This window comes from Daldinia vernicosa, assembly GCF_022497035.1.
Source record: "Daldinia vernicosa strain CBS 139.73 unplaced genomic scaffold F5Y00scaffold_20, whole genome shotgun sequence".
NCBI lineage: Eukaryota > Fungi > Ascomycota > Sordariomycetes > Xylariales > Hypoxylaceae > Daldinia > Daldinia vernicosa.
Genome location: NW_025953936.1, coordinates 218,352 through 241,376, shown reverse-complemented (window position 1 = coordinate 241,376; position 23,025 = coordinate 218,352). Strand labels below are relative to the sequence as shown.

Sequence of the window (23,025 nt, the reverse complement as noted above, 5' to 3'; positions counted from 1 at the left end):
TTTCATCTTTTGGTGAGACGAAATAACTTGATCATGATTCATTATGTCCTCAAGTGCGAATAGGCTAACCTAAGCAAGTCTTAGAAGCGGACGACGAATTTGGACAAGTATTCGGATACTAAATTTGAGGTCCCGGAAACGACGGTTTAACTATACTCGCCAAAATTGCTATATTCATGCCTATCTGACACATTAGAGTCGAAAATATCTATTATTAATCCAGCTAGGAGATAGGATGATGCACAAGCAGCTCAGATGACCCCAAGGAGGCTTAACAGCCACATACATGTAGAGGAGAAGAGTGACCCGAAGACACATCTGCTTGATAAAACCGGTCTAGATCTTCCGCAGTTCCTGGGACACGCGAGTTTCTGGAGTTAGAATCTTCCTTTTAACGCCGGCGATCGGCACAATGCAGGGTCGACATTCGGCAGATGAGTTGACGAGGTTGGTTACCTGCGGGGTAGACGATAACCCTGGGCTGCACGATATATGAGTAGCAGATATAAATAAGATGAACGGAATACTGCATTTACTTCCCCAATGCTCGGTCGATTCACCTGTTGGATCTTTACGCCATGTCCTTTTTAGATGAGGCTCAGTCGGACGTGCCGCTTCTTTCGGAGAAGCACTCCGGCATCCCGGAATTCCTGCTAGAGAAAGCCCGTGAGGCTAAAGCCGGCATCTTTGAAACAAGAACAAAGCCCAAGGCCACGGGGGATAGGCGGCCTGTTATCCCTCCTGGTGTTGAAGAGCAGGTGTTTGTTACTGCGCTTGGCGAACTTGGACAGCAGCTGGGCCAAGACAATGTCGAACGTAATGACAAGCCGTTGAAAGATGGATGGTAAGTCATCAATACCGTCGTATAGACTATCTGTCTGCTAGGAATATGTGTCCTAACATTGATGCAATAGGTACATGGAACGTGAGTGAAGCGTAAATGCCAGAAGCTGTTGTCTCTAATATATGTAGATCCGAACACCCATGACCTGATGACAATCCTCGATGAAGAGGAACTAGTACCATCAGCAATGGTCTATCCTGGAAGTACTGAAGAAGTCCAGCAAGTTGTCCTATGGGCGAACAAGTACCACATACCCATCTTCCCCATCTCAATGGGCCGAAATCGTAAGTGTAGCGGGAAAAGGTAGAATATAATGGAGATTGGTAGCTAACGGCATCAGTGGGATACGGCGGTGCAGCTCCTCGAGTGCGTGGGTCTGTCCTTATTGATCTCGGCAGACGCATGAACAAGATACTTGACATTAGCCCGGAAGATTATACGTGTCTTCTTGAGCCGGGTGTCTCATTCTTCGCTCTTCACGAGGCGATCAAGACAAAGGGGTACGATCATCTTTGGATTGATGTCCCAGATGTCGGCGGTGGTTCCGTCATAGGGAACACCGTAGATCGCGGCGTTGGGTACACGCCTTACGGTGACCATTGGGCATGTCATTCGGGCTTAGAGGTCGTACTTCCAACAGGAGAGGTCATCCGAACGGGTATGGGCGCTCTTCCGGGTAACAATACTTGGCAGACGTTTCCTTACGGGTTTGGCCCATATTCTGAGTTAGTCATCCCCATTGACGTGGAGAATAGCGACCTTTGGCTCACAAACTGGCATCTAGTGGGATTTTCTCGCAGTCTAACTTTGGCATTGTGACCAAGATGGGAATGACGCTGATGCCGAACCCAGGCGGGCATGAAGGCTTCGTAAGGCTTCAACTATGTCTCCAAATCTGCAATTTTGAAGTACTAATATTGCATTTGCCAGATGTACACCTTTCAAAAGGAAGAAGATCTTAACCAGCTAGTAGGTGTCCTAATCGAGAGGACGTTATGCGGAGTGTTAAAAGCTAGTACCTTTAGATCGAGATCATTCGACCGCTCCGAATCAGCAACATCCTAGAGAATGTTGCGCAACTGCGCCATGTCACGCAAACTATCGCAGTCCGCGGTAGACCGCGAACCGACTTTTATAAAGGTGAGGGTACGATCCCGAATAGTGTGGTCCACGAAGTTGCGGCCAGTCTACCCATTGGTGACCATACGTGGGCTTACTATGGCATGTCGTATGGCCCCCCACACATCCGCCAGTATAAGCTCTCTATTATCGACGCCGAATTCAAGAAAGTCCCGGGTGCTCGTCGGATTGATCCGTCGGCGCTGCCACCAGATGAGTATTTTTGGGCTAGGGACCGCATCGCCTCAGGTACTCCCGAACTCCACGAGTTACGTTGGGTCAATTGGATGCCCAACGGCGCCCATATCGCATTCTCGCCTGTCAGCCCGATCCGTGGCACCGACGCGACCAAGTTGTTCGAGCTAGCTAAGAAAAGACATGACGAGTTCGGAGTTGACCTGTTTCCGGCGTTCTGCGTCGGCCTGCGTGAAATGCATCTCATCGTCGAGCTTGTATATGATCGCGCAGATCCTAAGCGTCGAAAAGATGTGCTAGACTGCTTGCGACATCTGGTGGACGACGCGGCGGCATGTGGGTATGGAGAATATCGAACGCATCTAGTGCTAATGGATCAGGTCGCTGGGACGTATAACTGGAACGACGGTGCGCTGATGAAGTTCCACGAGAAGTTGAAGGATGCGCTGGATCCTAACGGTATCATGGCCCCCGGACGCTGTGGTATCTGGCCAAAGAAGTATAGGAACCGAGGATGGGAGATGACTAAAGACAGCGGTATGAATTCCCAAGGCGATGGCGTTGCGCCACCTTCATAGGGTGACCAGCCCGTCCTGCTATTATTAGATGATAGTTCCAATTAAACGGTATATAAGGGAACTACAAGCCATCGAAATAATCTTACCTCTAGCACAGGTTCTCGGCAGTTGTGGATTGAGCAGGATATTGTCGAACCACGCTCACAAATAGAATTTCATAAACTCTCACTTGCTTCGTTTTGCCAACATACCCCAAGAGTCTGTCGCTTTCGAATGACCCAGAAACCAACAGCGATGATCACGAGATTCTACGAACCAAAGCAGTTATATCCAGTCAGATTGGTCCGATGTATCGATATATCAGTTCCAACAACTCGGAATAACTGGTCAGGTCGGCCTAGTCTATAGGTAGAGCTTTTGGGGTTCTGGCTCTGACGATCTTTCCATTGTAGATAAAAAGCAAACAATAGTGTCCAAATCGAGGACACACTCATTGGTTCCCTGCCCAAATAGGTTGTTTTCGGTGTTACACGGCATGTATTATAAAGTACGTCCCTTCCAATAAGGACCAGTCCCATACAAACAGATATCGTCATGCACGACGACGTGTAAGAGGGTTAGGACTTTACCTTATGAGTGTTTCTTCTACCATTGAAGTCAAAATCTCTGAGCTCTTTTATACTCAGTACTGAGGTATTATAAGTTAACTTAAATACAATCTGCTACCTATATGTCACTAAAATCGCGTTCCTTTGAATATATATTTCGTTGACCCCTCTAACGTTTATCCCCTAGGCGACTTGGGTGCTGGGAGTCTCCCATGATGCTTGTCTGGATTTGTCTGATTGTAGCAGCCGTGGTTTCCTTCGTCTACCAAGCGTGTAATGCGTTGAGTGAAAAGGTAATATATTTGCATGGACCATTAGGGGTGGATTCTAATATCGTGCAGGCGAGGTCATCTCTCGGGAAAGGGGGCGGCGCACTTAGTTGCGACTCGGTCACACTAGCAAATAGATGGCCTCTGGGTATCGACTTGTTAGTGAGGACGTTGATTGCGTCTGATGAACTCTGCGTGATGGAGTTCTTCCTTGACAATTTCCGCCGGTTTGGGAATACCTTTCGACAGATTATCGGATGGAATGAGTCCCTTATGACCGTCGACTCGGCGGTCATCGAGGCTATACTTCTGTCTAATGCTAAGGGTAAACAATACCTATAGAACACTCAAGGGCTATATTATTAACTACCTATCTATAGATTGGGGTTTGGGCTTTCGACGCACCATTTTCTCTCCCCTGCTTGGAGATGGCATCTTTGTTCAGGAGGGTGATGCATGGAAACGTTCGCGCGATATTTTACGCCCACATTTTTATCATCGTAACTATGAAAGTCTAGATATCCTAAGACCGCACATAGATAACTTATTACAAGTAATTACTAGCATGGCAACAGATATCATCGACTTGGAGCCTATATTCTTCCGCCTGGCGCTCGACGTGACTACAGAATTCCTCTTTGGAGAGTCTGTAAGAAGTCAGCGCTTAGACTCCAGTGTGGCAAGTCGGGAATTTGAAGAGGCATTCAATCTGGCCCAGGCTATCTCGGCTAAGAGACTTCGACTCCAGAAGCTACATTGGCTTGTTGGCGGCAAGGAACTTCGAAAGGCATGTGCTGTCATCCATCGGTTCGTAGACCGCGTGATACACAAGGCTCTCATAACTGGCGCCGATAAAGAGTATTCAGGAAGACCCCCTTTCCTAAGGAATATCGCGCAGTATTACCCTGGACGAGACACGCTAAGGGGCCATACTATCAGTATTCTCACAGCAGGAAGGGATACTACGGCTACTTTTCTATCGTGGACCTTGTAAGTCGTGTCCATCTTAGTACGTTTTAATATGTCGGATTCTCACATTAAGCTAGCTTCCATCTCGTGAGGCATCCATTAATCATGGCGAAACTCCAGTCGGAGATATCTCAGGTGGACGAGACTGTTGCCCCCTTAACGCGAGCAGATCTGCTTCGATTCACTTATCTTCAAAACATCATAAAAGAAGGTGAGTTGGGGTCTCAAGGAAGTCTGCACGCTCAATTTATCTGATATGATATTCGAAGTGTTAAGATTACACCCTCCACTACCCCTGATATCTCGCACTGCACTTCGGGACACGATACTCCCAGCTGGAGGAGGATCTGACGGGAAGTCGCCTATCCTCGTCCCGAAAGGAATGAGCGTACTATATAGCGCCTACTGTATCCATAGACGACCCGATCTCTACGGAATGGACGCCGAATTGTTCCGCCCTGAAAGATGGGATGAGGAGCCTCTCCGTTCTCACGATACCACACATCGTGGATGGACGTTCCTACCTTTCGGCGGTGGTCCTCGGACTTGTCTAGGGAGTATGCCAGCAGTCTATATGCTAGGAACTTTGAAATTTGAATCCTTGTATGCTGACCTGATCTACTAGTGGATTTCTCCTTAACCGGGGGCGCGTATACTATAGTGCGCATCCTGCGGCGCTTCCCTTCCATCAAACTGCCGGCCGGCGAGCGGATACAAGTGTCGGGCAAGGAGAGACAGATGGCAACGATATCTCTAAAGCCAGCTGAAGGGTGCAAGGTGGACCTAGGCAAGGGATGACGATTCCTTTGGGATATCGCGTTATGCGTACATGGAATTGGAATTGTTAGTGCTGACATGTAGAATTACTACTTACGAAATCACGACGATCGGGTCTGTCGCCTTAAAATAATGATAGGCATTAAAGAACTGCTGGGTAATGAATAGCGTGATACAAGCAGAAGAATGGAGTTCGCACATCCTATCTTAATGATCGATTATTCTTTTCCATTGAATCACACGTAGAGTTTTATGCATAAGTATTTAACGCCAGTCGATAGATTTCGGAGGAGGTAAAGAGGCTATTTATTTAGGACGCAAGAGGAAATTTACGGGTGAAGTACTCGGGGTGGCCGATTTTCTATTTTTTGTATCCACACCGGGTAATTTTCTCGCTAGGAATTAGAAACAAGTCGCAAGCCTTGTCTTTCAGATAGATCGTCAAGGTGCTATCCTGGAACCTTTCATACTAAGGGTCTAAAATTGGGAATACATGTAATTGACAAAAGTTACTACCTCTTAGCTTCCGAGAGACTTTAGTGCTCTTGAATCATGGAAGAGCAAAGCACATCTATGTATTTATCTTGATCCACTGGCGAACGATTAACCTATTTCAGACTTGATATCGGTACATAGTAGCGGATAAATGTAACGAGGCTGGTATTTGTGCTAAAGCTAGCTCCTATGTATCAAGGCTAATTGCCAATTAATACCGTAGGGCTGGTGTTGAAATGAGCTTGTTTGTTCGCGTTCCTAGTTTGTAATGATCGCCTGGTATTTGTAGGGAACATGCTTGAATGGGGTTGCCAAGAAGAGCCGACGAAACCCCTGGTCTATGCTGAGAAGATCAAAGCGCGAGCCATCCCCCGGAACCATACATTCTTCTTCCGTGGTTCAGTCATATCAAACTTGAACCAGGTCATCTGAAAGAGCCACAAGCTTGACATCAGATCCCTTGTCTAGTCGTCCAAGCAAACGGTTCCTGAATCCTCAGGGGTCTTTGACCCCTCTGCCCCTTACTGTCGCACCCTCCACTTCCCCCCGTTCTACATACACTAGAATCGAGAATCGTTCCCTGGTAGCTTTATCAAGGACTCATAACCCATGCGAAGCACGTTACTCCTCGCGTGACACCTTTTGTTTCGCAATATGTATGCAAGCTCTCATTTCGAATACATACCCGATAGATGTTACATCGCTGAGAATATACACTTATAATCTTAATTCGGTAACGATCGGAACCAGTACTTAGGTGCGTAGGAAACATCTACATAGGTACCTTAGATCTCGTGCCAAAGAGATCGACCCATCGAACAAGAGATTAGGGGTAGATTATTCTATTAAAATTACTTGTACCTATTAGCCCTTCGTCGAAAGTACCGTACTATAGAGCTGTAAAACAACCCATATATATCAGCACGTTTAAGCTAAGCGATTTAGGAACAGACTCCAGGGTCCAAGTCCGAAACTACTAGTATCAATGCAGCTAAACCGTGATGCAGCTTCAACCATCATACACAGTAGCTCAAGATCGGCCGGCATAGTCCTGTAAGAGGTAAAGCTCATGCTCTCGTCGAGTCAGAATTGCAGAACTGCCAGGTTCAACTGCCTGCCGTGCCTTGAGTTTAACCGTCTGTTGTGTAGCATCACCTAGCGGCAACCAACCTATCGGTTTCCGGCTACATGGATTCCCTATTTCGAACATCGCGCTCTAGGCTCTATTATTCCATTATCATATTTCCCCTCCAATCGCTGCCCTGGCAGCGCAAGTCACTTGTTTCTAGCTTCGGGGATCAACTAGGGCTAACCTGTGGGGAGATACCAGGTACAATGCCTAATGTAACAGTAAAGTCGGCAAAGGCGAACTTAGATGATGACGATTCCACTGCCAAAGAAAACTTGGGTACTACATACATAGATGAACGACGTCTAATATCATTTTCTCTTCTTACTTGCCTTTCTCGCGTGTTGCGCCAACGGATGTCGAACATGATACTTTAAAGATCGGCATCCTGTCATGGAAATCGTATTCGCTTAAATTTACCGAACGTTTTGGCAGGGCTCCGGACAAGCCCGAGCGAGGACTCGGTAACGAGATGAGCTACTACAATGGCATGAACGCGGAGGAGATCAGTCGTCTCCCGCACGACAACCGCACCGGCGATACGATAACGGCCGTAGTTTTGTGTATGTTCTTCGCGACGCTCGCTGTGGGTTTACGATTATACACGAGGCACTTCATCCTGAGGGGAGTTTGGTACGATGATTATTTCGCACTGGCCGGAATGGTAAGCCATCTATCACGCCTGCGAATTGATATCAATCTGCGGCGTCGAAGAACGAACAATATCTAACTTGTTCTACTAGGTCGGAATGCTCTCCAATGGCATAGTACAATGCATACACACAGGATACGGACTCGGCGCGCATGTCTACGACATACATGACGAAGAAACACTAGTTCAATTCTTTAAAGTAAGAATATCGACGCTCCCGCCGTAGCCCGACCGGTGAAGTTCTAATTTATCCTTCATAGTTATTATACGTCATGACAATCACTTACAACACGAGCTTGATGCTTATAAAATTCAGTTTATTCCTCCAGTATTACCGGCTAATACAGGAGGTACCCCATTACCGTATATTCTATCTCGCTACTATGGCTGTAGTTGGAGGCTGGCTTATTGCACAAGAGTTCACTCTTATTTTCCCGTGCTCACCCATACAAGACTACTGGTCATTTCGTCCCGGGCGCAAGTGTTTGGATAGCAATCTCATCGGATGGATGAACGCTGTCGGCAACATTGTGACCGATTTAATCATCCTCGCACTTCCTATACCAGTTGTGGCCGCTTTGAACTTGAAAAAGGGGAGGAAGTGGGCTGTTCTAGGCATTTTCGCCCTTGGCTTCTTGTGAGTATTCAGATCCACCCAAGCCGCATCATTATCAACTCTCCTAACTAGCAAAAGCACATGCATCGTTTCGATATGCCGCATGGTATTCTTCGCCAAGATATCTAATGATCTTTCATACGATCTCGTGCCAGTTGCCGCGTGGGGAGAGGCCGAGTCCGCCTCTGGACTCATCTGTTCAGCCCTGATCTCGTTGGGCCCACTGATCCGCCGATTTTCCCGTTATTTTAACCCCGTCAAAAAGACAACAAATACACCACCAAAATATTCGCAGAAGTATTTCGGCGCTACGAACCCCTTTTCGCGCCACACCACGAATCGAGACAGGACGAACATTTCTAGAAAGCCCTTTGACGGTAGCGAGACGGAGCTCAACCGCATTGACCTCGAACGATCGCGGAAACCCGATGGGCAAGATGACGGAAGATCGATCCGAAGTACCAAATCCGCCGAATCGATAACTAACCTTAAGCTGAACCTCGAGACTGGGATAAAAACGATCATAAGTTCGGGGAATCGTGATAGCACGCATTCCCAGTCTTTAGCCATGGCACCTAACGGCATTGTAGTAAAGCAAGTGTGGTCTGTTAGGAATAGAGAGCCCGATGAAGAAGACGATTGAAATAGAATTAATATAAAGATCAAAATAATACTGAAGCGTTTTCGCGTGCCATCGTACCTATCTTACGACTCTAACTCGGTATTATATCTTAATTTTCCAGGATACCCTGAGGCTCCTAAGCACCCCTATCACTTTACTACCTTTTAAGGTTGAGAATTATTAGCATCTTCTATTATAGGTTCCATTAAACAGTTACACATTAAATCATGCCACAATAATAATTAATTACTCTTCTATATAGGTGCATTGTTTTTCTAACATCTACAAGCAGGAAGCCGAAACCCCACCAAACATACATAGCTCCTTAATGTTTAGAAGACATACGAAGGACAATAATGGGTAGGCCGTTCTTTCTTTGGCATCTTATGGCGGCAATGAGGGGGGTGAATCAGCAACCTTGCCCGATCGTGAGGGCAGGGACAATAATGATCTATTAACTCACTAGTGTCATGGAGACAAGGGCAATAATGGTCACAATAGCCCTCAGTCTTCCAGCGTGCCCGAGGACAGAAGTGGTCAAGGAGCCCTTCGGTATCGTGAAGAGGACATCCTACAGGCCTTGCGAGTTCGCAAGAGTCGATTAAAACCTCGTGCCTTGCATGACTGGGACAATAGGGTCCGCAGTCACGTTGGTCTGCGTTATATTTGAATAGTTCAAAGACCCTGTTATCCCCATTGAGTACGTACTGGTCATTGCGGTATTCCGCAAAGTCAACCGGATTCCCACTTTCGTCAGTAGCAGTGTAAATAAAGCCATATAAAACTAGATTGTCTGGGGTAGTACCGAAAGCTACAGCGATATGGGGATCCGTGGGCATAGTTCTATGACGGAAATCTATACGATCGGGATTCCAAATATGAATTCTCTTCCCATCTCTATCGACGTACATCTTAGACTGCATAGCGCATCTAATATAGACGTGTGTTACTGTTTCGAGACTTCGAGCAGCCTTCCGTACAATGTCTTCATTAGCTTCTCTGACTATGGCATCGCCAGGGATAGCCCCTAACCAAATAATTTCAGGATCTTCAGTTGTGCCACTGCCAGATATTCGCTCTTCTTCGGTCTCACCTACAAATATAGGTCTCGGTTTACCCAACGGCATATCCATGCCCTCACTCCAAGGCTCAAAATCGTCATCTGCCTTAGTCTTCTTAGACGGTGGACCTTCCGAATGACTGACCATGTTCATGGTTTCCTCATTTGTTTCTAAGGAAATTTCGTCGGCCTTTCTCTTGTTAGAGACCTCTAGACTAAGGTTGCTTTCCATTTCGGATGATGCCAAAGTACCTAAGTAGCTTGGACGATGTGATGCTTTAATTGAGGTGGTTCTCTTGTGGGCGTGTGCCTTAAAATCCGATGAGGAAGCTTCTGAGCAGAGTACTTAGCTTAAATATAAAGACGTCAAAAATGAGATATTCTTTGAGACTGTTTATCATACAAAGTCGTTGTTTTGACAAAAGTGAGATGAACTAAGAATATTGCAGAATCTGAAAACCGACAATGGAACGAGTTACCCAATCAACAGAATAAGCACTAAGAGTTAATATCAGATAAGAATTATGAATCAGGTTACTATTCAGGCTGTCCCCATTCGTTTTACTAAGGGGGTTTTATTACGTAGCTCTAAGTTATCTCCTAAGTATTGCCAGGAATCATAACCAGTATTCCATTATTTGCAAATAGGGATTAACGTAAATGCTCTTACTGTGCTATGCTTCTAGAAGTTGTATTACTAACAGGTAAATACCTAGCCAACTCGAATATATTAGTTCAGGTGCTCGGGTTCGAGTCGCAATCACACAGGTAGTAGAATAGCCTAGGTTAGCGATGAGACAAGAAAAGTATCGCAAATCCGCAGCTTATTTAACTCAAGTAAATTGATACTCTATCCTTTTCCATATCCAACCCTTGTGCAAGTTTACACAGTCTTCCCATACTCCTGGCTAGAAAACGATGATAATACATATAGCAAGATTGCGCCGAACAACCTAATGCCCCCCTTCTGGGCCGGTAAGATATATATACACGAATAGAGAGATACTCATACAGACGGCCGGCCGTAGGCAATATATACAGTGGGGAATCGAACAAAAGGGAAAGTAACTAAGCAGTTATGCTTACCAACCCGACACCGGGTTGTCTCCTGGGAGCTGCGGGATCCACGCCTCAGTTGGGTCAGGGTTAACGGCGGGAATCTGGCAAATCTCAGTGTTCAAGCCTCCTGGTATATCAGGGCACGTATCCATGCCGACGAAGCCAGCATTGCACGTGTCGATGATCCTTTGGAGAGTGTCCTGATCCCACCCGGAGATAAAGTCCGCGTGGGAGCTGTATCCGGTATTGTCGCCGTTCGACAGAATAAATGGCTGGGTCTGGCCGTCCGCAGTCCACTCGTTCTGGAATTGCAGGGTGTCGTAGTAAACTTCAAAGAATAAATGGGGGACATGCACCCAGCCCTCAGGACAGTCCACCTTGCCATCATTGGCAGGCGTCGGCCACGCCATGTTGTTCTTGTAATCGTCCACCCCAGCTTCCGGGTTGTAGCAAGAGGGCATGTGAATATCCTGTCTGAGAGGGGAAGCATAGCCATCGCAGTTCACTACAGGGAAACCAGCTCCGGCACCAGCATTCACTGGATCCGGAAGTCCCGCTTTAGTGCCATCCGAACCGGCCGGATACCGCGCAATGCTGGCATCTTGCGTGGGACACGTCCATTGAACTGCTTGAATCTCGCCTTGGGTGGGGTCGAGCTGAAGACCCCCTGTTGCCGGTGGTGTTCTCTTGCCGGCATCGCCGCTCATGATCTTAATGCCCGGAGGGAAGGCTTTGATCTCGTCGTTTGTGGCCTCGAAGCTGACGCATCGTTAGAAGCTGGCTAGCTAGCAGCGACTGGGAGTTGGGGCTTACAAGTAGTAGACGTTCATATAGAACAAGGGCACCTTCTTGAAAGTACCGTTGACCGGGGATTGAAACCATAAGTTAGGAACCCAGTAATTCGATTTGTCGTTGAGGATCTTAGCGTTGGTGCAGTTGGCATCCAGGAGCTGGTCACCGCTAACGGTCACATCGAAGTTGCTTCCACCCATTACTCCGTGCGAGTGCGTCTTATCCGAGCCGGGGCTGGCGATGGGGTCCATTCGGCCCTCCGTAGAGAATTGGCCACCGGCATTATTAAAACGCAGTACCGCATAAGTTCCTTGGTCCTTTGCGGTCACGCCTGCGACCAGCGCAGCGAGGAGGTATGAAGTGGAGGCTTTCATTGTGAGTGAGAGATCTGAGATAGCCGCTGCAGATCACATCTCTTCCTCATTCTGCCGTGTAGGACCACCAGATATATAGCTTTCAGACCTTTCATATACTTCTTCCGAATATAAGCACATCGGGTGCCAAATGCTGAAACGCTCATCCTTAGACGCATTTTGACCTTTTCTGGTCGAGTTTAAGGGTTTTTGGCGGTAGCTAAATTGTCCAGGTAGGCTTTTGCAAGCTGAAATAGGTAGGTATTCGTAGGTTGAAACTAAATTTATTAGATTGTCTTTATTGGTAACATGACATATCAGTTATGTTGAGGGTATTGTGTAGACGTAAATTGTCAGGGTTGAAGGAGGATTCAGGAGCTGAACTGAGGGAGAATGAACTTCCGAATTGAGCATATACACGAATCTGGGATGGCATATTTTTGTTTATTCCACCGCGTCTAAAAATAACTGCTCTCGCAAATTTTATGAAGCACCTGGGTGACCGAAATAAGAAATATAGGCAAGAGACCGACGCGGGCATAATTGCAGACATTATGCGATGTGCAACCACAGCTACAAGCACAATAAGTCGTAATCACTTAATGATTCAACAGTATCGTATGAAGTCCAATTGTGAACGGTTGTAATAATTTTGATAATTACCTACGTAGGTTAGGTTACCTATCATAATATTTTATCGGCGTATCTCGCGGGGGGTTAACTTGCGAACTACGGCATGTTAAAGACTTGATTGACTTGTCTTACTACATCGCTCACCTGGTGTTGATAAAATTGGCATGTTGCCAACTTGAGATATCTGCAGGGTGAGGGCCCGGCGTTTATCTCTGACAAACCACTCGGCTCCTCCCGCCAAACATATCTAGAATCCAATATGTCGGATTGGGTCTCTTCGTTGAAGCTTTCCCACGTGCTTCCTCTTCGTGAGCGCTCAATCTACTGCAAATACCCCAGTAGATCAAATTGCGTTGATAAGTACCCTAGAACCTAGGTACTATAGAAGGTTGAAGTTGTACTATATGATGTTAATAGTTACAGGGCAGATCTAAGAAGGCCTGGAATATGTAATTGATCGCGATTATAATAGCCTACAGTATGTTAACTATCTGTGTGGTGCATCGCAAGGACTCATGATTCGACCTGGAAGCTCTGGTGGTGAGATTTAATATCTATCGAGCTCAGTTTAAAGCTATAAAATAGGTTAATGACGAGAAAGGTTGGATAATCATTGAGACTCGCCTCGATGGATAGGTACTCATCACCGTTCTTCTTAAGCTTGATGGGAATGAGAGAGGCTTTTCATAGGTAAAACTCTGCTACCTAGGTAGTCTGGATAGTTATCGTATCACGCATGTTAAGCTGTACGGAGGGGACTTGCATATGTCAGATTGACCACTTGACCAAAAGGTATCTTGTAACAACATAATTGTCATTACTAAATATATGCGACACATATAAGAGTATATATGTAGACCTAGCAAATTGACGTAGCATCATAGTAGCATCATAGCCAAGAGAACGTCGACGAGTCATGAGTATCTTGGAGTTAACAATTAGCCGGCAGTTCGTTCGGGATCTACCGTCGCAATGTCAACACCCAAAAGAGCATTCGAGAAGCGTTACCCACACGCTTGGTTTGCTTGAAAAGGAATCCGGTGAACTTGTTTTGCTTGGCGAACGGCTTATGTTCTGAATATCATAGCTTTATAATCAAGCCCCGGACAGGAAAAAAATAAAAAGGTAGTTGCTCGTGGATTTCTCGCACCTCATCTCATTACTGGTCTATACATACCTAACTATCATTGAAGATGCTGAGGTTTACGTCTTTAATTGCGCTCTTGAGCATTGGCGCTTTGGCTGGCGCGACGGCGCCGGAGGACTGTCCTGCTACAGGCGTCCCTATAATTGCCCATAGCGGCGACCCGGTCGGAGAGGAGCAGGTCTACGAAGGGAGTATGTGTTTTGGCCTAAGAACATGTCTACAACAATAATTGGCTGACTCTGATATAGTTAACATGTATGTCACGGGTAGCACGTCGGATGTAGGCGTGTTATATTTAACGGATGTGTTTGGTATCCAATTGCTGGAGAATAGACTGTTGGTCATTATGATACTCCGTTTATCGGGTTTAATTAACATCATTCAAGACTCGCGGATAGCTTCGGACGAGCAGGCTATCTTACGGTGGCGCCGGACTTGTTTAACGGCACACCGGCTCCGGGGGATATCAATGGGCGACCGGATTTCAACGTGACCAAGTTCCTCGATGACCATCGGCCCGAAGTCAGCGACCCGATTATCGCGACGGCGATTGACTTCTTACGCACTGAGCTTGGCGTAAAGAAAGTCGTTGTTACCGGATACTGCTTTGGTGGTCGTTATACGTTCCGTTTCTTGGCGGAGGGGAAAGGTGCCGACGTGGGTTTCGCTGCCCATCCAAGTTTACTAGAGGACGCGGAGATTTCCGCCATACGAGGCCCAGCTAGCATCGCAGCGGCAGGTTAGTGACTTTCGTTGGTCTTTACATATTTCTTTTACAAGCTAACTTTGACCTTTAGATGCGGATGATATGACACCAGCCGCGAGGCGGTCACAAATTGAGTCTTTGCTTCTTGAGACTGGGCTACCTTACTCCCTTGCATTATATGGCGGTACTTCACATGGATTTGGTGTCAGAGCCAATATTTCGGACCCGAAGCAAAAGTTCGGAAAAGAAGAGGCTTTCTTCCAGGCTATCAGATGGTTCAATGCATGGGCCTAATGCTGTTGAGTATGTTTAGTCTGTAAAGTACCTAGGTTAGGTGGTTAATGAGTATACGGTGTCGCGTTTGCTAGTCTTCGGCATGTATGTATAGACGTGCTACCTCGTTGCTGTGAAGGATCCCATGAAGACTCATTACCGCATTGTGCACTAAAGAGTAGGGATTGGCAGCAAGTAGAACATTGAGCGTAACCGTAAATCGTGTTTTCGTATGTTTCATATGATTTAACAGCGATGATCCTGAAGTTATGGTGATTTGCGTTGGACACGAGTCAAAACCGGGAAACCTCAGCAGGGGAGTAAACAGGTGTGGATCTTAACATGATCAACGTGTTCATGTGTACCTAGGTAAGTTAGATGTTGATATCTAACTGATTTATGGAGTTGAACTAAACATTGGATGAAATTGGACTAGTTATACGATTAACATTCTTCGATGAGAAAATAAAAGAGGTTTAATGTGCACTGGGTTTCTCAAAGCGAAGTATACCTAATTACGGAATACACTAGATAGTTAATCGATAGTGGTTCCCAGCTTATGGTAAAATAGATGGAAGTAAAATGGGAGAATGAGAGATCGCAAATGCGAATTTCGCGGGGTACGGATTACGTTTTTGCATTTTTGCGGAGATATTAAGACCAATTATCGGCCGGAATTTCGGCAAAAGCTATCAGAGGTAGGTACGATGAGGTGGACAAGTACACGTCATTTGTTGTTGCATGGCGCCTACGCTGGTTGGCCGAACTTGGTCTCGCTAACGCAGGAACAATTGGCTATCAGGGTACCTCAGGAGCCTGGCCAACCACTCGCAAAAAATAAAGTACCTATTTAGGTCGTAAGAGGGCTTGGCGGTCAGCTTGGCCCCACTAACGCTTGAGGCTTTCACTGGGCGCATCGCTCTGGCAACCCCCAGCCACATCTTTTATTTACTCGGACCAGGCCTTGGCCCGATATCACCACCCGGAAATCCTGGTGGCAGGGCCAATTACAGATTCTACTGCAACTCATGCATCTACATCTTTGAATCATACATTCGATCTTTACTACCAACCTCCTCTTTTCTGCCACAATTGTACCGTCCAACGGCAAAAGGAGGGAAAGAAGACTTAGAACCTGCTAACCGTTACCCAGTCTCCATAGACAATTCTACTCTTCTTCCCCATCTGGGCTTTTCTGAAGGGCAAAGGGCTGTTGTCCAGAAGAAACCGATTGAACTTCTAAGTTGCAATACCTAATCATATCATACCATTACCTTTTACCATACCATTCATTCTACTCCTCACCTTAATCCACCCAACCTCGTCCACCCAGCAACTGCACCATACCCTCCGTGCGTGTGTTCCAAGTGTTAATCTGACAAGCACAGAAAAGGATAGGCGATATTCTAGTATCGACGAGTAGAAGTTGTTTCGACGACGTCCGCTTTTTTATATACGTGCCGACTGCCCAAGTCTAAGCACGGTGACCGCATTCCACACGACGGCCGTGGGATTTTCGAGATTAACAGTGCAATTCGCATTCCGTCTCGAGCATCCCCTCCACGCCGCCTGAATATCGTCGCATTCCAGCGTTGGTGCTGCTCGAGTTCGTCAGACCACACCGTCGCTCCCCGGGAGGACGGGAGTGGAGAGAAGACAATACACCTCGGGAACTTTGGGAAATAAAGAGAAACGATGGCTAGATTTCAAATCGGTTGGTATCGTAAGTACACCACCTAACTAGCCTATCGAGAGACTATCATGATCGACGAGTACTAACGAGCACTCAAGGGTTTATACCGTTCCTCGGATACCATCATGTCTTGATGATACTAATAGCAGTTTCAATAATATTACTGTGTACGTTTATCACATTCCAGCTTTTCATTTCATTCAGATCGTCGTACTAACATTCCTTCACCGACAGCACTCCTATTAGCAGGTTGTTCGTCATCCTCGCCGCTCATACCCGACATCTTCCTACTCTCCCTCTACTACGAGAAGTATACGGCCGTGCCGGACACAGCACAAGTCGATTACAATGTCAACCAAGCCATCAGCAACATCGTCGGGACTGCCCATCTGCAGGCCCGCGTCGGCTACTTTGGTATTTGCATCAACCCGGACGGCGGCGCCTGGCTATGCAGCAACAACGCGACGGCGCTTGCCAACGAGGTTTCGGTCGATCAGGACCCGCTGAACCTCATCTGGCTGGCTAGCCAGTTCAAGGACATGATCGTGTTCCCCTACTTAATCATCATCGCCATTATCTTCGCTTTTGTCTGTTTCTTGCTGCTGGCTACCTTCCCCGGCTGGCACGAGGAGGAGGACGAGGATGGCTCGGACCGCGAGATCAAACCATTCCCTAGCCGACCCGTCTCCCAGGTCGCATTGGCCATCATCTTCATTGCGTCTATTTTCGTTCTTGTGTCCGTGCTATGGCAACATACGGCATCCGTAGCGGCGTCTGTTATAGCGCAAGATTTTGGCAACGGCAGCGTCTTATCCGGAATCGGCAGCAGCGCCATGGCTATGGGTTGGTTCAGTTTCACGCTGCTCATCATCGTCACGATCGGTCTGCTGGTCATGATTCTAAGTATCAGGGTGCTGTCGGCATTAGCGGACTAAAACGGGGGAATGAGGAAGGATAAAACGGCACGGAAGTATATTTTCGGAAAAGGCACTACGGCGGCGTGTCTATGTGTATATGGGAGGGGGATTCGACCGCTACGGAACACGAGGATATTTATTGTTGAATGGTCAGCATCTGGGATTGGAGTTGGCAAGAAAGGGGATCCTCGGTGAAATAATGATTTTTGTTTTTTCCCCTTTCACCTTGAGTTACCGCGTTTGCCGGCTCAATTTAGGTTTTGCCTACGAACGGTGCCGTCGACGGTGTCTTTACGAAACGATTCGGAAACGGACACGAGGTTAGGAGGAGAGGAATATATCGACGAACTACATGTATGAGGGTCAGTAATGAAGAGATGATAACAGATGAAGACCTGGAATTTCTGCGGAATGGAGCACGCTGTCGCTGTCGTGATTTGGTGAAGCGGCGTGCTAAAGTCGCAGTGTTAGAAGGTCCTAGCTGTGCATAGGATTTTGTATTATTTAGAAGAATGGCATCTTTGCACTTTGGACTCAGTCGATTGATAGTAATGCATGCATTTGAATGTGATGAATTGATTAAACTTGACTTGGAAAAATCTAACTTGGCCATTGTGAAGTTTGAATATTTTGGTTGACTTGTTGAATAATGGCTACGGGTTTGTTGTTTGGATTGAAGTTTGCGATTGTAAAGCTTCGCGCTGGATAATGGAATGAGATCACGACGAAGGCGAGGAAGAGTTGACGAGCTACTTGAGATTAATGGTGGAGGGTGAAGTATGGTGTTGAGAATACTGCTTCTAGACAATAATCCATACATACATGTCTGGATGAGAACATATCATAGGTATTGAACCAATCTACTGATGCGTCCATCGCGAACTTCAATCGTCAGGTTACGGACCACAATAATAAATTGGAGTAGTGCAGTACTTCGAGATTAAAAGAACGAGACCAACATTACTTTAATACATTCTATTGAACACACGTCTTCAACTATTTACTGAATACTGGATAATAGATGCCAAGTACCAGATCTTCCTCATGGCGATGCATCCAGGCATCGCGCACAACGAAAATCAAAAAGGTTTGAAAGACAGCAAAAATTCCGGGAACTACGATCCACGAAGGATAATAGAAGAGGGTCGACTCCGCGCTGTGCAATGCAGGTCTCCCCCCTTAAAAGCCCTGATTCTTGAGCGAGGGCTTTTCTCCCAAGGTAAGTATGAAGAAGAAAAAGGGAAAAAGAATTTCTAAGATGGCGGGAGGGAAGACGGGTATTTATATTTTTCTGAGGAGGTTGGGGAGTGGGGCAAGTGTAATTCGTACCTGCGCATTGTTGTGACTTTGCAGCTTTGGCAGTTGCTTTGTGGTCTTTGGCAGTTGCTTTGTGGTGGTCTGTGTTACAGTACCAACCCTTTAAGCACTGACTGTATGTTATTTTCGTACTTGCACGGTGCATTTATAGCAGGTACGTAGGTACATACGTATATCTTCTCGAAAACAACAACTCCATCTTTCTTGGGTACCTTAAAATGTATCCAACATTTTGATTAGATAAAGTCGTGATGCTTCGTCAATATGTCAAATTGAAGAACAATCAATTTCTTCTATCTCGTATGTACCCATGTAACTCTTATAAGTTACGTTACTACAGCAGAGAAGCCAGAAACTCGGCGAGAATAGCAAGGGTGTCTAATCCGTATTTGTTGCCTAATACAACTTCATCGTTCGAGCCAAGCTACTGCGCCGTCATGTTCATCCACAAGTTGCGCTCTCTTATCTATCCGTTCGTGTAAGGCATGACATAGTACTGAACTAAACGCGGGGGAAATATAATATATGAGAATTCTACTCATAATAGACGTCTATCAGTAACAGCATCACCAATGGCGTCCCCATCATCCGTTACAACATCGATTCCTACCGGCTCTATCTCACAATGGTGCCTATACCCCGGAAACTCCCGCGCACACTTATTTGGTCCCAGCTGCCCCCAACCCTATGAAAAAGGCACTTCCATTTCTCCCGCCGACTTCCAGAGTATATGCTGCAACGGCGTCATCGTCGATACTTCCTTCGACATTTATAGTAACTCATCGATCATCGGCCCCTACTACAACTCACATGACGACCCGCCGCGCCCCGTTAACTTGAACGACCTGGTTTGCTGCGGCATCACTGGCGTTCAGACTGCTGCTATAGATTTTACGCCTAGCCCTAGGACTGCTTGCGCCCCGGGCACCACTGGCACGCCGCTGGCCAGCTTAGCCGCGACAAATGCCACTCGAGCTTCGCAGTATCCCGTCACATATGCGGATAGCACTCCTCCGTCGAGCAGTGTTAATCCATCGGCTACCGTGACGAACGATATCTGGGGCTGGGCGAGCCCGACGTACGGCGCGTCGGGGTGGCCTATATGCTTTGTGGCCAACACGAAGGCAAGTGGTGTTAGCGTGGCTGAAGTAACAGTACCGGCAACATATGTTCCCCCGACTACTTCGGCTACAGGCTCGGACTCGGCTGCAGAGCCCACCTCGTCGCCTTCGGGCGCTGGATCTTGGGCTCAGCCGAAGACTCGCCTATGCCTTACACTGGGGCTTGTGACTATTGCCTTGCTTATAATATAGGAATTGGCTTGACTAGGTTTTTATTTATATATGATTGGATGAGTTGGAAATGATGAGCACGATGCTTGGAATATTTAGCGTATACTATATCTGAATAGAAATGTACAAATGTTAATTATTATGATACGTTTTATGAACGATGGGAGTGTGGAGTGATAGTTTCGTCACAAATAAGGCATAGTTAATGCAATTTACAATTCGCTATCGGTATTACGCAATTCGACGTTTGGACTTAAATCTTTCTAAATCTATCTTGCATGGGTATCTATTCAAGATTCTCCCTTTTGAGGTATCATACATAAACCCACTACCCCGCCTCGTATCACCAGCAAGCAAAAGCAAATCAAGCAAGCCAAAACCACACCTTCTCATACCAATTCCGCGGCACCCGCTCCTCCTCCGCCGCGCTCAGATCATCCATCTCCTTCTTACCCGTCCAGACATCCACGTCCTCGATTTTAATCGCTAAGGGCGTACGGTAGAAGATCTTGTGCGCGAAGTACAGTACCAGGAAGATCGGGATGGTGATGTAGGCGGCGAGGAAGTTGGACACGCTCCACTCCGATGGGAAAAAGACCTGGAACCCGTTGGTTAGGGTCAGGATCACGATAATAAATAGCACGACGTATGTGGCGTACGGCTGCAGCGGCGTCCGGTACGGTAACGCGTCGAGTAATCCGTGGTGTTCCATGGCCTTCCGGAATCGTATGTATGTGATCATGACCACGATCCACGCGATGAAGCCGGAGATGGTCGAGATGTTGGTGAACCACTGGAACACCTGCGCACCCGAGTTGGACACGTTGAGAAAGGCTAAACACGCAACCAGCAGGGTGAAAAGTACCGCCACATACGGCACACCCCGCCGCGTGGTACGCCCGAACCACCGCGGCGCTTGGCCGTTGATCGCCATGGAGTAGAGCACACGCGATCCCGAATAGCAGAACGCGTTACCGGCAGACCAAGCCGAAGTAAGAACCGCAGCGTTGATAACATGGTTGAGCCCCCTAATTCCGGCGCGCGAGATGCCGAGGACGAAGGGGCTAGCCGTCGCGTTCGACTCGCCCGTTAGGTTCTTCTCATCGTAAGGGACGATAATGCCAATGACAAGAGATCCCAAGCCGTAGAATACAGCCAATCGCCACACGAAGCGGCGCGCCGCCTTAGGGATGTTGCGCCGCGGTGCGACGGTCTCGCCCGCCGAGAGCGCGATAAGTTCAGGCGACGTGACGAACGAGAATCCAGCGCGCGCAAAGGCCGTCCAATAAGCCAAGAACCGACCAGTATTCCCCTCCACCAGATACGGGTGGAAAGCCCCTGGTTCCTGCCAGTACCTAAAGTACAGATGATCGTGTGTTGGCCCGCCGCCAAAGAAGAGGACGATACCCAGGATGATCAAGCCGGTTATAGTAATAAGCTTCACACTCGCGAACCAGAACTCCGCCTCGCCGAAGAAGGAAACGGCGACGATATTCAGCAGCAAGATGACGATGAGCTGGATGGCGATCCAGACGGCTACGGGGACGGCAGTGGTCCAGTACTGCAGGATTATAGCGCCGGCCGTGCACTCGGCGGCGAGCAGCATGGCGTAGGCGTACCAGTAGTTCCAGCCGTCGGCGAAGGCGAGACTGGGTTCGACGAAGCGGCCGACGAAGTACGGGATCGAGATGCCCTTCATGGGTAGGTACGTCACCATTTCCGCGAGATTGTTCATGATGACCCAGACCACGAACATCATTGATAGGTACGCCATGAACAGCGGCGCCGGGCCCGTGGTGGCTAGGATCTGGCCGGAGCCGACGAACAGACCGGTTCCGATGCTAGAAATATTTAGCTAACTACACCAATTCGCTGAAGATACCTAAGACATGTGAACGCAAGGGATAAATGGGGTAACTTACGCGCCTCCGAGAGCGAGGAATTGAATATGTCGACTCTTGAGCCCCCTCTTGAGCTGATGACCGCTCTCGAGGTTCATCTCCCCGACCCGATTCGACGTGGTGCGGTCAATCACATCGCCTTTCGGTTCAGACTCAACACGGCTGGAGTCTCCCGTGGCATACGCCACCTCTTCACTTTGACGGCCCATTTTCCACTCTCGCAAGACGGATTCGAATATTGCGATATCATGCGATAGAAAGGACCAAAGGAGGTTACTTTTACTTAAAAAACACTTGCACGGATCTTTCTCGCATGGACGCAACAAAGAGAACGAATGTATAAGCGATAAGCGATTGGCACATACGGTAGGGAATGTGAGATGCAACGTGCAATGTGCAACCTGCAATGCGCAATGCAAGTAAGACGCGCTCAGCAGCACATGATATGTACCTAATGTATGTAAAAATATCGAAAGCTTCTAGATTTACTATCAGGAGGGCTATCTAGATCTTATTAAATAGTGGTATTACGTACAGAGGTAACCTACCTTGTATAAGAGATAGAGCGTTTTTGTTCTTCTCCGCCTTGTTGGGGTTTAGTGGGAACTTCACACCTGGTCGGCCTTCCTAAACCGCAGGATCGGGGTCGACCGTTGCCTCTTGAGGATTAGTGAGTTGCGGAGAAGGTGGGTTCATGATTTTATTTGTTATCGTAAAGATAACTTGGAAAGATATGATCCCTACCACAGGTATTGTACCTTACTTACATAGGTTAGATAGGCCCGATCAACTAGGCGGGACTTATCTTTAAGCTGTTATAACTATTATAGTGCCACGGACCAAGGGCCCTCAAGGGGTAATGAGTAGCAGAGGCTGAAGGTCCATTGTTCGATACGAAAATCTATCTTTACCCACATAGGTATCGCCCCTATCATTGCAGTGCTCGGCGGAAGGCTAAGGTAAAAGAAATCTATGACGATGCATGAATACACCACGGTCGGTGTCTCAAATTGGCCTAGGTATGATATCTCTAAAGCCGTCTCTATCCGAGTTTGCCTACAGTTCCCAA

The 23,025-nt window shown here is 47.3% G+C and overlaps 9 protein-coding genes across 9 annotated transcripts; 6 read left to right on the top strand and 3 right to left on the bottom strand.

Annotated features, from left to right (window-relative positions):
* Positions 1–370: 370 nt before the first annotated feature.
* F5Y00DRAFT_235642 (putative vanilly-alcohol oxidase) lies at positions 371–2,988 on the top strand. Its single transcript, XM_048007591.1, has 7 exons — positions 371–844; positions 915–925; positions 973–1,128; positions 1,185–1,569; positions 1,629–1,713; positions 1,775–1,813; positions 1,870–2,988. The coding sequence occupies exons 1-7, from the start codon at positions 579–581 to the stop codon at positions 2,734–2,736; spliced, it is 1,809 nt and encodes a 602-aa protein (XP_047865349.1). The 5' UTR covers positions 371–578; the 3' UTR covers positions 2,737–2,988.
* A 511-nt stretch (positions 2,989–3,499) lies between these two features.
* F5Y00DRAFT_261554 (cytochrome P450 monooxygenase) lies at positions 3,500–5,320 on the top strand (the record flags this gene model as incomplete). The annotated part of the gene is made up of 6 exons (XM_048011225.1): positions 3,500–3,577; positions 3,626–3,878; positions 3,934–4,543; positions 4,600–4,733; positions 4,792–5,079; positions 5,148–5,320. The coding sequence occupies 6 exons, from the start codon at positions 3,500–3,502 to the stop codon at positions 5,318–5,320; spliced, it is 1,536 nt and encodes a 511-aa protein (XP_047865348.1).
* Positions 5,321–7,037: 1,717 nt separating this feature from the next.
* Positions 7,038–8,899, top strand: F5Y00DRAFT_235632 (uncharacterized protein). Its single transcript, XM_048007590.1, has 4 exons — positions 7,038–7,587; positions 7,667–7,774; positions 7,836–8,212; positions 8,270–8,899. The coding sequence occupies exons 1-4, from the start codon at positions 7,396–7,398 to the stop codon at positions 8,832–8,834; spliced, it is 1,242 nt and encodes a 413-aa protein (XP_047865347.1). The 5' UTR covers positions 7,038–7,395; the 3' UTR covers positions 8,835–8,899.
* Positions 8,900–9,145: 246 nt separating this feature from the next.
* On the bottom strand, positions 9,146–10,105 carry F5Y00DRAFT_261552 (uncharacterized protein; the record flags this gene model as incomplete). Its single annotated transcript, XM_048011224.1, has 1 exon — positions 9,146–10,105. One exon carries the CDS (start codon positions 10,103–10,105, stop codon positions 9,146–9,148), a length of 960 nt encoding a protein of 319 aa, XP_047865346.1.
* Positions 10,106–10,955: 850 nt separating this feature from the next.
* On the bottom strand, positions 10,956–12,155 carry F5Y00DRAFT_269397 (uncharacterized protein; the record flags this gene model as incomplete). The annotated part of the gene is made up of 2 exons (XM_048012440.1): positions 11,746–12,155; positions 10,956–11,691 (listed from the first exon to the last, which is right to left on the bottom strand). Exons 1-2 carry the CDS (start codon positions 12,096–12,098, stop codon positions 10,956–10,958), a joined length of 1,089 nt encoding a protein of 362 aa, XP_047865345.1. The 5' UTR covers positions 12,099–12,155.
* A 1,471-nt stretch (positions 12,156–13,626) lies between these two features.
* On the top strand, positions 13,627–14,857 carry F5Y00DRAFT_261550 (alpha/beta-hydrolase; the record flags this gene model as incomplete). Its single annotated transcript, XM_048011223.1, has 5 exons — positions 13,627–13,758; positions 13,904–14,048; positions 14,106–14,193; positions 14,244–14,596; positions 14,655–14,857. 5 exons carry the CDS (start codon positions 13,627–13,629, stop codon positions 14,855–14,857), a joined length of 921 nt encoding a protein of 306 aa, XP_047865344.1.
* A 1,455-nt stretch (positions 14,858–16,312) lies between these two features.
* On the top strand, positions 16,313–17,582 carry F5Y00DRAFT_66416 (membrane fusion mating protein FIG1). Its single transcript, XM_048013985.1, has 3 exons — positions 16,313–16,559; positions 16,628–16,696; positions 16,764–17,582. The coding sequence occupies exons 1-3, from the start codon at positions 16,532–16,534 to the stop codon at positions 17,462–17,464; spliced, it is 798 nt and encodes a 265-aa protein (XP_047865343.1). The 5' UTR covers positions 16,313–16,531; the 3' UTR covers positions 17,465–17,582.
* Positions 17,583–18,928: 1,346 nt separating this feature from the next.
* Positions 18,929–20,293, top strand: F5Y00DRAFT_66405 (uncharacterized protein). Its single transcript, XM_048013984.1, has one exon. The coding sequence runs from the start codon at positions 19,336–19,338 to the stop codon at positions 20,074–20,076; it is 741 nt and encodes a 246-aa protein (XP_047865342.1). The 5' UTR covers positions 18,929–19,335; the 3' UTR covers positions 20,077–20,293.
* A 7-nt stretch (positions 20,294–20,300) lies between these two features.
* Positions 20,301–22,839, bottom strand: F5Y00DRAFT_235627 (proline-specific permease). The gene is made up of 2 exons (XM_048007589.1): positions 21,978–22,839; positions 20,301–21,896 (listed from the first exon to the last, which is right to left on the bottom strand). Exons 1-2 carry the CDS (start codon positions 22,163–22,165, stop codon positions 20,420–20,422), a joined length of 1,665 nt encoding a protein of 554 aa, XP_047865341.1. The 5' UTR covers positions 22,166–22,839; the 3' UTR covers positions 20,301–20,419.
* Between the last annotated feature and the right edge of the window lie 186 nt (positions 22,840–23,025).